General features: G+C 45.6%; 1 protein-coding gene across 3 annotated transcripts in view; it reads left to right on the top strand.

Moving 5' to 3' along the window:
- The window catches only part of ZBTB49 (zinc finger and BTB domain containing 49), a 30,322-nt gene extending 16,749 nt beyond the window's left edge, over positions 1-13,573 (top strand). For 2 of the 3 annotated variants that reach the window (XM_055246319.2, XM_055246320.2), the window contains exons 5-8: positions 4,826-4,899; positions 7,419-7,501; positions 7,592-7,753; positions 12,432-13,573. In XM_055246319.2, the coding sequence (XP_055102294.1) occupies positions 4,826-4,899; positions 7,419-7,501; positions 7,592-7,753; positions 12,432-13,108 (996 nt within the window). In that variant the 3' untranslated portion in view covers positions 13,109-13,573. The remainder of the gene's footprint in view (positions 1-4,825; positions 4,900-7,418; positions 7,502-7,591; positions 7,754-12,431) is intronic. The other variant, XM_063619383.1, reaches the window with a different exon arrangement.
- The last annotated feature ends 266 nt before the right edge of the window (positions 13,574-13,839 follow it).

Raw genomic sequence — 13,839 nt, 5'->3', positions numbered from 1 at the left:
TGGCAAGCACCGTGTTTGCTCGCATTCCCCCTAGAGCAGACTCTTCCAGTTTCTCTTCATCTGTTGAGGGTGTCAGTTCCATTTGCTCACACACCCAAACCCGCCATCTTAATGACTCTTCACCCTCCTACTCTCTGACTCCCTGCCTGCTGGATTCACCAAGTCCTTGCAGTCTCCCATCGCGTACTCAGTTGGGTCACGTCTTCATGGGCGGTTAGTTTCTCTGGGCCTGGGGCCATGTCCTCTCTCCCATCCAGGAGAACGCCCGGCAGCCAGCAGGTGTTCAGGAAGGATTTGATAAGCTGAGCTGAGTGCTTGTCCCTCCAGCCGCCATTCTTGATGAGCCCCTGCTTGTTCCTGCCAGCCTGGCCTGGGGTTCAGAGCTTGGTCTCTGGGGTTGGACAGTCTAGAACTGAGCTCTGCCTCTGTCAGGGCTTCACTACCCTGTGACTTTGGGCCAGCTCACCTTTTGCCCCTTCAGTTTCCTTATCTGTGAAACACGGATAACAAGATTAGTTAACCCCATAGAGTGTGAGGAGTAAATGACGTAATAATGGAAAGTCCTTAGAGCAGGGCCTGGCACATAGTAAGCGCTCAAGAAACGCCAGCATTCCCTACCTTGTTGCCATCCACTTTCTCCTGTCCTGTCCATCTTCATGACCCCCAGATGCCGGTCTTTCTGAGGCACATCCCCTTCCCCACCATTTTCATCTCAGCAGCTGTGATTTGATGGGAAAAGCATGAGACTCGGACTAATGACCATGAATAATTAGCAATTACGACTTCTCTGGGCCTCATTTTTCTAATTCTTAAAATATGGATAATACTACTTCATGGAACTAGTGGGAAAATGAAATGAAAAACTAGAGCTGAAAGCCCTTTATACATTTAAATTATGATTAGAGTAGAAGTTCCATCCTTCTCATACCTTCTCTGACTCTCCATAGCTGACCATATGAATTAAAACCAGACATTCAGTCAGGCTACAGTCCACCTCCACTCCTCTCTCCTGGCACAGATCCCTGGTGCCCACATCAGAGATTCTGATTCTGTGATTTGGAGTGGGGCTCAGGTATTGGTGTTTTTTTGTTTTTTTTTTTGGTGGAGTCTCGCTCTGTCGTCCAGGCTGGAGTACAGTGGCGCAATCCGGGCTCACTGCAACCTCTGCCTCCCGGGTTCAAATGATTGTCTTGCCTCAGCCTCCCAAGTAGCTGGGACTACAGGTGCATGCCACCACGCCTGGCTCATTTTTTATATTTTTAGTAGAGACAGGGTTTCACCATGTTGACCAGGATGGTCTCAAACTCCAGACTTCGTGATCCACCCGCCTCAGCCTCCCAAAGTGCTGGGATTAGAGCTGTGAGCTACTGCGCCCAGCCAGGTATCAGTATTTTTAAAAATTCAGCAATGTTGGTGTGCAGTCAGGGTTGAGAACCACCGCTGTAGCCCTTGACCTGCACTTGCTCTCTTAAATCCTACCAAGGGTAGCCCTGCCCGATCCAGAAACCGTTCCCTTCTGTATTCTTCTGTGTACTTTTGTTAGGTTTCTATGACTGTAGAGTCATAAGTAGTGATAGTTTTCAGATGTGGATTGCTGCTTTATTTTCATAGTAAAGTATGAATTTTGGTGAACAAGGAACTGTTTTAATGTTTGTTGCAAGCCTACAGTGTCCATGTGCTGTCCATGAGCTCTGCTGTGTGCTGGGAGGGGGGACGGAAATGGCCATGGCCTCCAGGAGCTTATTGTTTAGAGGAAGCAACAAACGTGTAAATGATCGAGTACAGTGAAATGTTGGAACTGCTGACAGATATCCACGGGAACAGTGTGGGCAAAGAAAAGACAGTAGTCCTTTCTACCTGAAAGGTGTGTTTGGGACAGCACGAGGCCATGAAATGCTTGAGAGATTGCTTAGGTGAGCCCTGCACACAAGCAGGCACTGGGCAAGCCTGGCATCCCTGGCATGCTGGGGCAAGAAAGCAGTCAGATTGTCTGCATAGGGATGCGTGGTAAAGAATGCCCACTGGCCCATCCTCCACCGTATGCCTAACATTATTTTCTTGTAATGAACTAGAATAAATGTTTGTGGTTACATGGAATTGGAATGCTGGTTACTTACCTCTCAGAGCCTCTGTTGACTTCTCTGTAAAACATGGATAATACTGCTTTACAAGACATTGTGATGACTAAATTAAATACTCTTCGCAACGGTTTAGCAAAGAGCTTCATTCATAGTAAGTTCTTAATAAACGAGAGCTATTATTACCACTTGCTAGAATTTTTTTTTTTTTGAGATGGAGTCTTGCTCTGTTGCCCAGGCTGGAGTGCAGTGGCATGATCTCGGCTCACTGCAAGCTCTGCCTCCTGGGTTCATGCCATTCTCCTGCCTTAGCCTCCTGAGTAGCTGGGACTATAGGCGCCCAACACCACGCCCGGCTAATTTTTTTTTTTTTTTTTTTTTGTATTTTTAGTAGAGATGGGGTTTCACCGTGTTAGCCAGGATGGTCTCGATCTCCTGACCTCGTGATCCACCAGCCTCAGCCTCCCAAAATGCTGGGATTCCGGGCATGAGCCACTGCGCCCGGCCTACTTGCTAGAATTTTTATGGACACAACTATAGGTGATTTCTAAGACACGGTCTGTGCACCTAAGATATCCTTAGTACTAGAATATATCAAAAGTTTACCAAAAATAAAAATATTGACTAAAGCTCTAATAATCTGGGCCTGAGTTTGCTATGTAACCTGGAATAAATTATCTGAATATACTATTGGATTTTTTGCATGGCCCATTCCATTAGTTTTATTTAATCTGCTTTTATATTATTTATCAGAAATATGCATTCCTGTATCAGGGAGAAAGATTATTTTCATTATCTATTTCTAGTACAAAATAGGTAAAGAACACTTTAAAGATTTTTCTACCACTTAAAATATTAAATGGAAGATCATTTGATTATATTTCTTTTGAAAACAAGTAATTGTTAAGCCATTTTTAAAAAGAAAAAATGCAACATTGCTAAGAATTAACCCAGAATGCATTTCATTCAGAATACATAGTTTACAAAATAACCGAAGAAAGAGGGCTCTAATTTAACAGTTCAGCAGATGGTGCTATTCCGATTATTATGTAACTGATCAGCTTTTCTGAAATTTGCAAGTGACTAATTTAAAACACTGGTGTATTATTTTTAACTTTCCAGTATGTGTTTCCTGAGTGGCAAAGTTACTGTCATATTGAATATTCAAAACACACTATTTCATTCATAGAAACTTGTGCTTCCTCAAGGTTTCCCCACAAGTAGAGGAGTTTAGATTCATACCAACCAGTATTAATTTCTGGCCCCACCATGTAACTGAGACAACTACTTTATTTATCTGAATACAATGGTAATTGTACCGTTTATCTGAATACAGTGTTAGTTGTACTATTATCTCAAGAAAATAGATGGTAATTTGATAATGCATGTAAAGGCCTAATTTGAAGTTCAGCAAATGTATATCGCTGTTGATATTTGTTTTATTGTTATTAGTAGCCATTCTATTAAAAGCTGGACATTTTCCAAAGTTTTGTCAAACTCTTTCTCTTTGGTTATTGAAAATAAACCTGAGTTTTTTCGAAGCCACATTTATCATACTCTTAAATGTAATGTCTAACTCTGTTTCCCAGAATTTGATAGACATGATGAATCTTTCACGTTATATAGTCCACAGATGGCATTTTTTAACACTTGTGAATTCTAGTTTTCATTCACAAGTCGATATCAAACTCATCTTCAAATCTTAACCATAAATCTTAATCTTTGCATTTTATTTAAAATACAATTTGCAAATTAAAAAAAGCCCTGTGTGTTAGTTGGCTAGTATTCATTCTTGTTTTTTGCTTATCTTGTGTATGACACCTGCTCATTTTTACCACTGGGTATATTACCTCATTTCAGTAGGTTTTCCTTTTTTTCTTTTTCTTTTTTTTGCAACAGAACACTGTACAAAATTAAAATGGGAAAATAACAGGTTGAGACTATTAACTTAATTACAGCAATGGAAGATTTTCCAAACCTAATCTGAAACATTAGCAATTAGCTTTTTAAATATCTGAGGCATTTGCAGTTTTAATTTCGCTGTACTTTAGGTAATTTAATATTGATTTCCTGTTGATTAGTACATAGAAATCCATCTGATGATCTCCGTTTCAGTGTTATTCTTCGCAAAGCCTTGCTAGTTTCAGAAATTAGGAACACAATGGCCCTGCACCTGAGAGGTTGCTGTGATTCTCCTGATTTGCCCTTTTGCACAAAGGTAAAATTGAGAAACCTGTCAGAAAGAACCAAGTGTACTTGCCAGAGGAAGTACTTTTTGGAAATGTCTTCCCTTCTTTATGAACAGAAGTATGTTTTTTAGAAAGAAACAATACTGAAATAAGGACATATGGTGCTTTTGTTTGTTTTAAATGATGTTTTAAATACATGGCCCAAATAAAATACGTCAAGGCCTGTTTAAAGTCCAGGCTTGGCCACCACCGAAGCAGCCTCCACAGGGTGCTGTTTAAGAGGGAAGCGCTGCATAGTGCGTGCCTGAGCTAGGACACAGCCAAGGGCTCACATGGAGGACGGGGTGGAGACACATCCCGTGTGCAGCAGGTGGCCAGCCACTCTGGCTGCTCTTCATGCTCTCGCCCATGGCTTCTTTTGAGTTGTGTATAGCTCATCTTCATCTGGAATTTGAATTGGAACCTGGTGAAATGTGTCAGTTTTCCTTTTGAATTTATATAATTTAAAAAACCAAAAACTTTCATTATTGGTGTGTTTTTCTTTTCCTCTTTTTGCAGGCAGGTAACTTGCAGACTCACTTACGACGGCATTCTGGTGAAAAACCATACATCTGCGAGATCTGTGGAAAGAGGTCAGTGCTGGGCGTGTTCTTCTGTGTGGAAGGGAGCATGTCTAGTCTCAGTGTCTTTGGCAGTCAGTGTCCTCTGAAGTGGTGGCTCGCAGATGAGCCACATGTGGGCTTACCCTGCCCCTGCAGAACACAGGTAAATTCAAACCTTCTGGCTTTGCACGTGACACATGAGAGAATAATAAAAAGAAAAGTTAATTCAAAGAAAGAAAATCTGGGACAGGAGTCCCAAAAAGGAAATGGGGTTTTAAATGCGACGAAATTATTTTATACTAATATTTTCATTCATTCTAAAATTGTCTCTGAAAATATAATAGATTAATGCCCCCAAGGAGGTGGCTGTCTAGTAGGGGAAATGGGACTTGCCAGCCGAGTGACTAGATTTCGGGAGAGAAGGAGGTGGTGGAAGGTGCCACAAGCCGTGGGTCTGTAACAGCCTGTGAGAGCTCTGCCCCAGGGAGGAGGAAACTAAGTCTTGATGGCTGGGTAGGATTTTGACCTGGCAAAAGAGAATCTGACTCTTGAGGTGGAATCAAGTGTGTGGCAGTTCGATTCCTCTGCAGTGTGGTATAAATGAGGAAGGAGCTCTTCCCCTGCTGTGTGTGCAGGCTGGCACCCTCGACCCTCCTTCCTGTCCTTGGGCTGTACGTCCATCAGGCCACGTACTCCATCATCTGGTGGTTGTGCCAGAACAACAGGCATCAGCCAGGACTATACCAGTCACGAAGCTCTGTACGCACCTTGGTTATGTAGCTTTTATATTCATTTATTTAATCATGCATTGATTCAACATTTTTTAGACACCTGCTGTATGCCAAGGGCTGTATGGGTCCATAAAAATAAACAGTACAGAGTCTCTGCCTGTCACAGATTCATACCGAAGCGTCTTGAGACAAGAGATAGTCATGGGGTCAATTAGAAGTCAGTGTCCTCATATTCAGTCTCAGCACATGCTGAGGAAAGCCGAGGAGGAAGCAACTCTCGATTCAGTTTCAGGAAAACCATTTCTCTGCCAATGGTAGAAAACAAACGAAAGCTGCGGCGGGCAGCGCATCTCCCTTTCTGCTGTAGCTACCTGAATGCTGAAAGCCAAGTTCAGGGTCCAGTATCATCTGCCGCTCCTTCCAGATGCCTGGAAGCATAGACCTCTTGCTGCCTCTGATGGCATCACTGCACTGTTGGCCCCTGCATGTCTTGTTTTGCGTGGTGTTTGAAATCTGAACCTTCTGAATTCCATTTCAAAGTGAGGCATGTGTTTATTTTTTATTTTTTTTTTTTTGAGACAGAGTTTTTGCTCTTTTGCCCAGGCTGTAGTGAAGTGGCTCAGTCTTGGCTCACTGCAACCTCCACCCCCTGGCTTCAAGTGATTCTCCTGCCTCTGCCTCTCAAGTAGCTGGGATTGTAGGCACATGCCACCATACCCGGCTAATTTTTGTATTTTTAGTAGACAGGGGGTTTCGCCATGCTGGCCAGGCCCGTCTCGAACTCCTGACCTCAGGTGATCCACCCGCCTCTGCCTCCCAAAGTGCTAAGACTACAGACATAAGCCACCGTGCCCAGCCAAGGCATGTGTTTGAAACCAGATCTATATGCAGCATCTTCCTCAGAATATAACATACTCTGCTATCAAGCGTAGTGGAAAGGAAAGAACATAGATTTCCACATCTGAGGGCCTGGGTTGGAATTACTGCCTAAGGCAAGTTAGTAACCACCTCTAAACTTGGTTTTCCCATCTGGAAAGTGGGGGTGAAAATGCCTGCCTGGCAGTGTTGTGGAATGACTAGATGGGATAATGGTTGTTAAACATGTAGCCGATCACCTGCACACAGCATCTGCTCAGTGAATGCTGGTTCCCTTCCTTCCTTTGTTGCCTTGTTCTCAATGTTAGGACTGATAGGTATAAGTCTCTTGTGCCTCAGAAAGAGGAGAGCTTATTCTCTGGGGATATTCACAGTGGAGGGTGACAGCCATACCTCTTGGTCCCTGAGACTCTGAGCTCCTGTTTGCATTTTACTTTATAGTAAAAAGAGCGGGAGTCGCACCTGGCTAGACCAGGGCAGAACTCACTGTGGGCTCTCTCAAGGTCATCCTCCTTGGGTTGGCACCACCCAGCTAGGGTCTCTCCCATGAGACCCCAGGAACCTTGGCAGGACTGCAAGGGTGGAAGGGGCATTTGGCTGTGAACTGGGGAGACTCCTTTTTCACTCTCTTTATGGCCCCTAAGGTAGTGATGCTGAACCGTGCAGTATCTGATCTTGTGCTCTGTAAAACTGAGGAAGAAAGTGTGATGAAATCAGGTAGAAAAAATGCTTTAAAAACAAGACACTTGCATCATGTTCTGCTTTCCTGAAAAAAATAGAAAAGAATTTTTTCCATGCACGTTTCAGATGAAACCAGTCCAGTTCACGTTCCTTTCTGCAGCAGTGTCAGGAGCAGGTATCTCCTCCCTCAGCGAGTTGCAGTTATAAAGACCCACAGTAATGTGGAAAGGCTCTTAATTGAATTTTCAAATTACATTCTAGGTTTGCAGCCTCTGGCGATGTCCAGCGTCACATTATTATTCACTCAGGAGAAAAACCACACTTGTGTGACATCTGTGGTCGAGGTACAGCTGAGTGTTTTCCTATTCTTCTTGAAGATTTCTGATTAAAATGTTCTCTGTCCTTCAGCTTAACACCTGTTATGGTCTCTCTAGGGTTTAGTAACTTCAGTAATTTGAAGGAGCACAAAAAGACACACACGGCTGATAAAGTCTTCACCTGTGATGAGTGTGGAAAGTCTTTTAATATGCAAAGGAAGTTAGTAAAGCACAGAATTCGGCACACGGGGGAGCGGCCTTACAGCTGCTCTGCCTGCGGTGAGTTTGGGTTTCTGGCTGTCCCCTAGTCATCTGTGTGTGGGAAGGGCTTTGTCCCCCAGCCCTCATTAGCTGATTGCGTGTCTGGGATGAGCCCTTTGTTTTCTCCTGTTTTTTTACTGCCTCACATGATCTCTCGTTCATTCCTGCGTTTGTGTGTCAGGCATTTGCTGCTTGTCTTTGAGGTATTAGGAACTGTCCTAAACGCTCCCAATACAAAGATGACTAAGACAGAGTCCCAGGTGCTGAGGGCTCTTGGTCCAGATGGGAAGAGGGAGGGTGGCTGGGAAAGTAGGGAACAGCAGGACGTGTGGCCGCATATGAAGGAGAGCGGAGGTCCCGCCAGAGCATTAGGAGCACATGCTGGGGTCAGAGGGTCGGCTTCTATAGATCACAAACTTACAGAGCAGATGTTATTCTCGTGGGCACTTGATGCTTCATTTGAGAGCGGAAAGCTGGCAGCCCTCGGTTTCAGGGCACCTGACTGCTCCGATGAGGACACAGAGGCTCAGGGTCAGGTAGCTCATGACCTGTGATCACAGCATTGGAGCCAGTATTCCTATACACATGGCCTCTAAAGAGGGAGCGTGTGTACCCATGACAAGTAATTGAGACGCTTATTGAATCATGGGCAAAACTATGCGTGACAGCAACTTTTATGAACTGTTTAGACCAAATAAGAAATGTGCAGAGTCCAGCTGTAGGGAGCCTGGATTCAGGGCACCATTCAGAGGGGCACATTCTAATTGTAAGTGGAATCCGAAACCAGCAGGACTTCTGCATATAACCAGAGGAAACTTGGTTTTTGTCCCTGCATTTAAACTGTACACAGATCTTCTGGATACAGATTTAGGCAACTCCATGACCATTCTGATCACTCTTAGAAAGTGAAGTTTCATCGCTTTAAATCACTAACGTAGGAGCCTACTGTGGTGGCGTGTGCCTGTAATCTTAGCTACTTGGGAGGTTGAAGCTGGAGGATCTCTTGAGCCCAGGAGGCCGAGGCTGCAGTGAGCTGAGATCGCACCACTGCCTGGGTGACAGCGAGAGCTTCATCTCAAAGCATCAGTAATGTAGTCTCAAATCACTAATTTAAAGTGTCAGTTCTAAATAATTATCACAACTGTGAATTTGATTTAAAGGTAAATTTTGTCCTCCTTCCCCAGCTAGGACTTGCTGCTGCTCAGACCCTGCAGTGGAGGAAGTGGGGCCTTCCGTCCCCTCCGCCCCGCTTAGGTTTCTGACCTTTGCCTGCCTCACTAACCCTGGTTTCCCACCCTGACGAGGTCAGCTTCTGGGGGATGGGGGAGAGCTGAAGAGAGGAGGAATGTTATGTGACAGGGTCAATTTTTTAACAGCTTTGAGACAATATTCCTATACCATAAAAGTTACCAATTTAAAGTGAACAATTCAGTGGTTTTTGGTAGATCACACAGTTGTATAACTCTTAACACAATCTAATTTCAGAACATTTTCATCACCCCAGAAGGAAGCCTTATACATTAGCAACCCCATTCCCAGCCCTGGCCCCTGGCTGCCACTCATCTAGGTTCTGTCTCTGTGGACTTGCCCATCCTAGACACTTCCTATGCGTGGACTCATACAACATGGGGTATTCTGTAGTCGACTTCTTGCACTAAGCAAATCAGCTATGAACATCCGTGTACAAAGGCTTGTGTGAGGGTGTGTTTCCATTTTCTTGGATATATAGACAGTTCTCTTTTAAGAGGGTTTCACATGCTGAGCTTCTCGGTGTTTCAAACTGCTCACAGGCTCGTGCGCTCTCGCTGTCTCGTGCGTGTTGGGCTTCGTGGTTCTCAAGTCTGCCTTCCCTGTCTTCCCCCAGCGTTTCACTGCACTTTCCCAGATGCAGGCCTGCACTACACAGCCATGCATTTCCGTCCAGCTGGCGTCTTTCCTGGCTCCCTGGGTTTAGTGGCAGCTTACTATAGGGAGGCTTCGTTGGGGTTTCAGTGCCCTCTGGGCAGCCTCCCCTGCTGATTGAGAGCAGCTCTGGTATGCCTCTTGTCCGGTGGGTGGCAGCCCTCAGGCCTGTATTCAGGGGCCTGCAGGCCCACAGCAGTGTGGCGCCCACCCGCCTGTCCCCTACTAGACCTACTGTGCAGGAGGTGGGTGCCGTTCCCCTGTGCCCTCCTCGTGACAGGACACAGGTGGAGCCAAGCTCCTCTCGACTTGAAAGATGAAGGAGAGACACCCATACTCCTCTTTCTTGGTGGAAACTCTGTCATGACTAAACATTTTACATATTAAGGATGCTAAAAGTGGTTGTGCCATCTTGTTCAGTAATACAATTATTGAGAATTTATCTTGAAGAAACAATGTAAAGAAAGATAAAAACTTGGCCAGGTGTGGTGGCTCACGCCTGTATTCCCAACCCTTTGGGAGGCCGAGGCGGTGGATCACTTGACGTCAGGAGTTTGAGACCAGCCTGGCCAACATGGCGAAACCCCATCTCTACTAAAAATACAAAAATTAGTTGGGCATGGTGGTGTGTTCCAGCTACTCAGGAAGCTGAGGCACAAGAATTAACTTGAACCCGGCAGACGGAGGTTGCAGTGAGCCGAGATCATGCCACTGCATTCCAGCCTGGGCGACAGAGTGAGACTCCGTCTCAAAAACAAAACAAAACCAAAAAAAGATAAAAACTTTATGCTAGAGGAGCAAACAGTTTGAAGCAGCCAGAATGTGCAGCAGTGAAGCTTCTAATTCACAAAATTCCGCATGTCTGAGTAAAGTGTGTGTTATAAGGACAATGCAGAAACTAAATATGCTTTCACTCTAGTGTTTTGTGAAGGAGCCTGAGCCTTACATTGTGGGCAAAACACAGACATGAAAGCAGAAAGGCAAAGGTCACTGTGATGTGTTGTTGCAGTGTTTTGGTTTTTGGTTTTTTAAATCTTTTTTTTTTCTTTTTTTTTGAGATGGGTTCTTTGTTGCTCATGCTGGAGTGCAGTGGTGCGATCACAGCTCACTGCAGCCTTGACCTCCTGGGCACAGGCGACCCTCCCACCTCAGTCTTCCGAATACTGGGACCACAAGCATGCACCACCACACCCAGCTAATTTTTATTTTTTTTTTTTTGTAGAGACAGGGTCTCACTATGTTGCCTAGGCTGGTCTTGAACTCCTGAGCTCAAGCAATCCTCCCTCCTCAGACTCCCAAAGTGCTGGAACTACAGGTGTGAGCCACCTCACCTGGCCTACAGTATTTTTTATATGGAAAATGTGCCCAAAGTTTGGGCATGTAAGTTCACATCCAGTTTGATTATTCAAAGGCTTTAAAAAAAAAATAGCCTACCCATTGCCTGACTGGAGCTAGATAGTTGATAATTCAGATGTAACGTGAAAAGTTCTAAATCTTTGTCCATGTGAGTTGTGCAGCTCATTCTTGGCTAATCTGTGGCCTTTGTAAGGTTATGCGCTGAGTTCCTTCTCATCTTACCTATTCCAATGGTGGAGCTAGATCCCTTACCTTTACCATATTCACAGAGAAAGGAAATAGAACCTGGACAGGAATGCATAAAATTTTGTTAAAAGCTGAATACAGGGCCAGGCGCCATGGCTCATGCCTGTAACCCCAGCACTTTGGGAGGCTGAGATGAGCCGATCACTTAAGGCCAGGCGTTCAAGACCAGCCAGGCCAACATGGCAAAACCTCATCTCTACAAAAAATATAAAAATTAGCCTAGTGTGTTGGCACACGCTTGTAATCCCAGCTACTCGGGAGGCTGTGACATGAGAATCGCTTGAACCCAGGAGGTGGAGGTTGCTGTGAGCCGAGATTGCACCTCACTCCAGCCGGGGCGCCTCATTCCCAGCACTTTGGGAGGCTGAGGTGGGCAGATCACTTGAGGTCAGGAGTTCAAGACCAGCCTGGCCAACATGGTGAAATGCCATTTCTACTAAAAGTATTAATACAAAATTAGCCAGGCATGGTGTTAGGCATCTGTAATCCCAGCTACTCAGGAGGCTGAGGCAGGAGAATCGCTTGAACCTCGGAGGCAGAAGTTGCAGTGAGCCAAGACTGTGCCACTTCACTCTAGCCTGGGCGATTTTTTTTTTTCGAGACAAACACCCGAATACACAAACACCTTTAGAAAAGATGTTTCTAAATTATAGATTGGCTGTGTTAGATTTATGAACATGTAGTGAAACTGACGAGAGCTGTGGTTTCTCAGCATGGGCTTGGCAGGTGCCCATGGCACCCATGTGCAGGGAGACTCAGTGAGAATCGAAGGGCTGACGCTGAGATACTCAAAACCCAAAGGCCGTCTGCTGGAGGGGTCCGCAGCTGGAGAAGCACCTCCCACAAGAATGGAAAGCCTTCCACAGGAATGGAAAGCCTTCCAGAGTGAGCAGGAGCTGTGAGGTGAACCCCTCTCCTCAGATCAGGGTTGTTCAGTGTCTTGGGAGGGGAGGGGAGAATCCTTCCAGAATGGCCACTGTAAAAGCATCTTTTTCCAGCCTGGGCATCATAGCAAGACCCTGTCTCTACAAAATGTATACGTATATTAGCCAGGTGTGGTGTCATGCACCTGTCGTCCCAGCTACTTGAGAGGCTGAGGAAGGAGGATTGTTTGAAGCTAGGAGTTCAAGACCAGCCTGGGCCACATAGTGAGACCCTGTTTAAGTAAATAAATAACTTTTTCTTTTTCCAGGGAAATGTTTTGGGGGATCAGGTGACCTCCGCAGGCATGTCCGCACTCACACTGGGGAGAAGCCGTACACGTGTGAGATCTGTACCAAGTGCTTTACCCGCTCCGCAGTGCTCCGGCGGCACAAGAAGATGCACTGCAAAGCTGGTGACGAGAGCCCGGATGTGCTGGAGGAGCTCAACCAAGCCATCGACACCTCTGACCTGGAGAAATCTCAGAGCTCAGACTCTTTCTCCCAAGACACGTCCATGACGCTGATGCCAGTGTCGGTTAAACTCCCCGTCCACCCAGTGGAAAATTCTGTGGCAGAATTTGATAGCCACTCTGGCGGCCCCTATTGTAAGTTACGTTCCATGATCCAACCTCATGGAGTTAGTGACCAGGAGAAGCTGAGTTTGGATCCTGGTAAACTTGCCAAGCCCCAGATGCAGCAGACACAGCCTCAGGCCTATGCTTACTCAGATGTGGACACCCCAGCCGGCGGCGAACCACTGCAGGCCGATGGCATGGCCATGATCCGTTCCTCTCTGGCTGCTTTGGACAACCACGGCAGTGACCCCCTGGGCAGTCGAGCGTCTTCCACCACTTATAGGAACTCAGAGGGCCAGTTTTTCTCCAGCATGACTCTCTGGGGGCTAGCGATGAAGACGCTGCAGAATGAAAATGAGTTAGACCAGTGACGTACCACACTTCTCCACGGTAGAGGCTTGTTCTCAGTTTGGCAGGCTGGTGTCAAGGCTGTAGGAGGACCCAGTTTCCCCGTGACGGTTCCTTCTAACTAGCCAGAGAATAGGCAGCTTCCCTCCTGATGATGGCTCATAATCTGAAGCATCTTGAGCTGGGGGTTTGAGGGGAAGGGGCTGCTGGCTCACCGTGAGGCAGGGTGGGAGGGAGCACTGACGTCACAGAAGCAAAGGCTTGATGCTGTCTCCGCAGCTTCAGCTGTGGGGGGGGAAGCGCATGTGCGTTTTGTCAACTGCTGTACATGTTGGTCATGTTAAAGGAATTATATATGTATAGTATTACAAGTATTTTCGCATTTTTACAAGGTTGAAATTTGTAGCACTTTGTATTATTTACACAGAATTTATTTGTATATGAAACTCATACCATAATTTAATTTGAATAAATGAAACTTTTCTATATATTGTATGTTTCCTCTAGCATTTTTATTAATCTAAAGATTATAGGGGTATAAAAATAAATAGCAGCGAGGACTCACTCTGCAAGGATAAGAACCTCATCGATCAGTCTCCCTCCTGGTACAGCGGGTTTCTGAGTGGTCAGAACCGCCTGACTCCTGGCTGCCACTTACTGGCAATGTCATGGGTGAGCTATTCATCCTCTCAGGATCTTCTCTGGGGTTTCTTTTTTGCAGTATGAGAGGAACATCTTCCAGCATTTTTACAAG

Source organism: Symphalangus syndactylus, chromosome 16 (assembly GCF_028878055.3).
Source record: "Symphalangus syndactylus isolate Jambi chromosome 16, NHGRI_mSymSyn1-v2.1_pri, whole genome shotgun sequence".
Lineage (NCBI taxonomy): Eukaryota > Metazoa > Chordata > Mammalia > Primates > Hylobatidae > Symphalangus > Symphalangus syndactylus.
The sequence above is the reverse complement of the archived record's forward strand: the minus strand, read 5'-3'. Positions and strand labels throughout refer to the sequence as shown.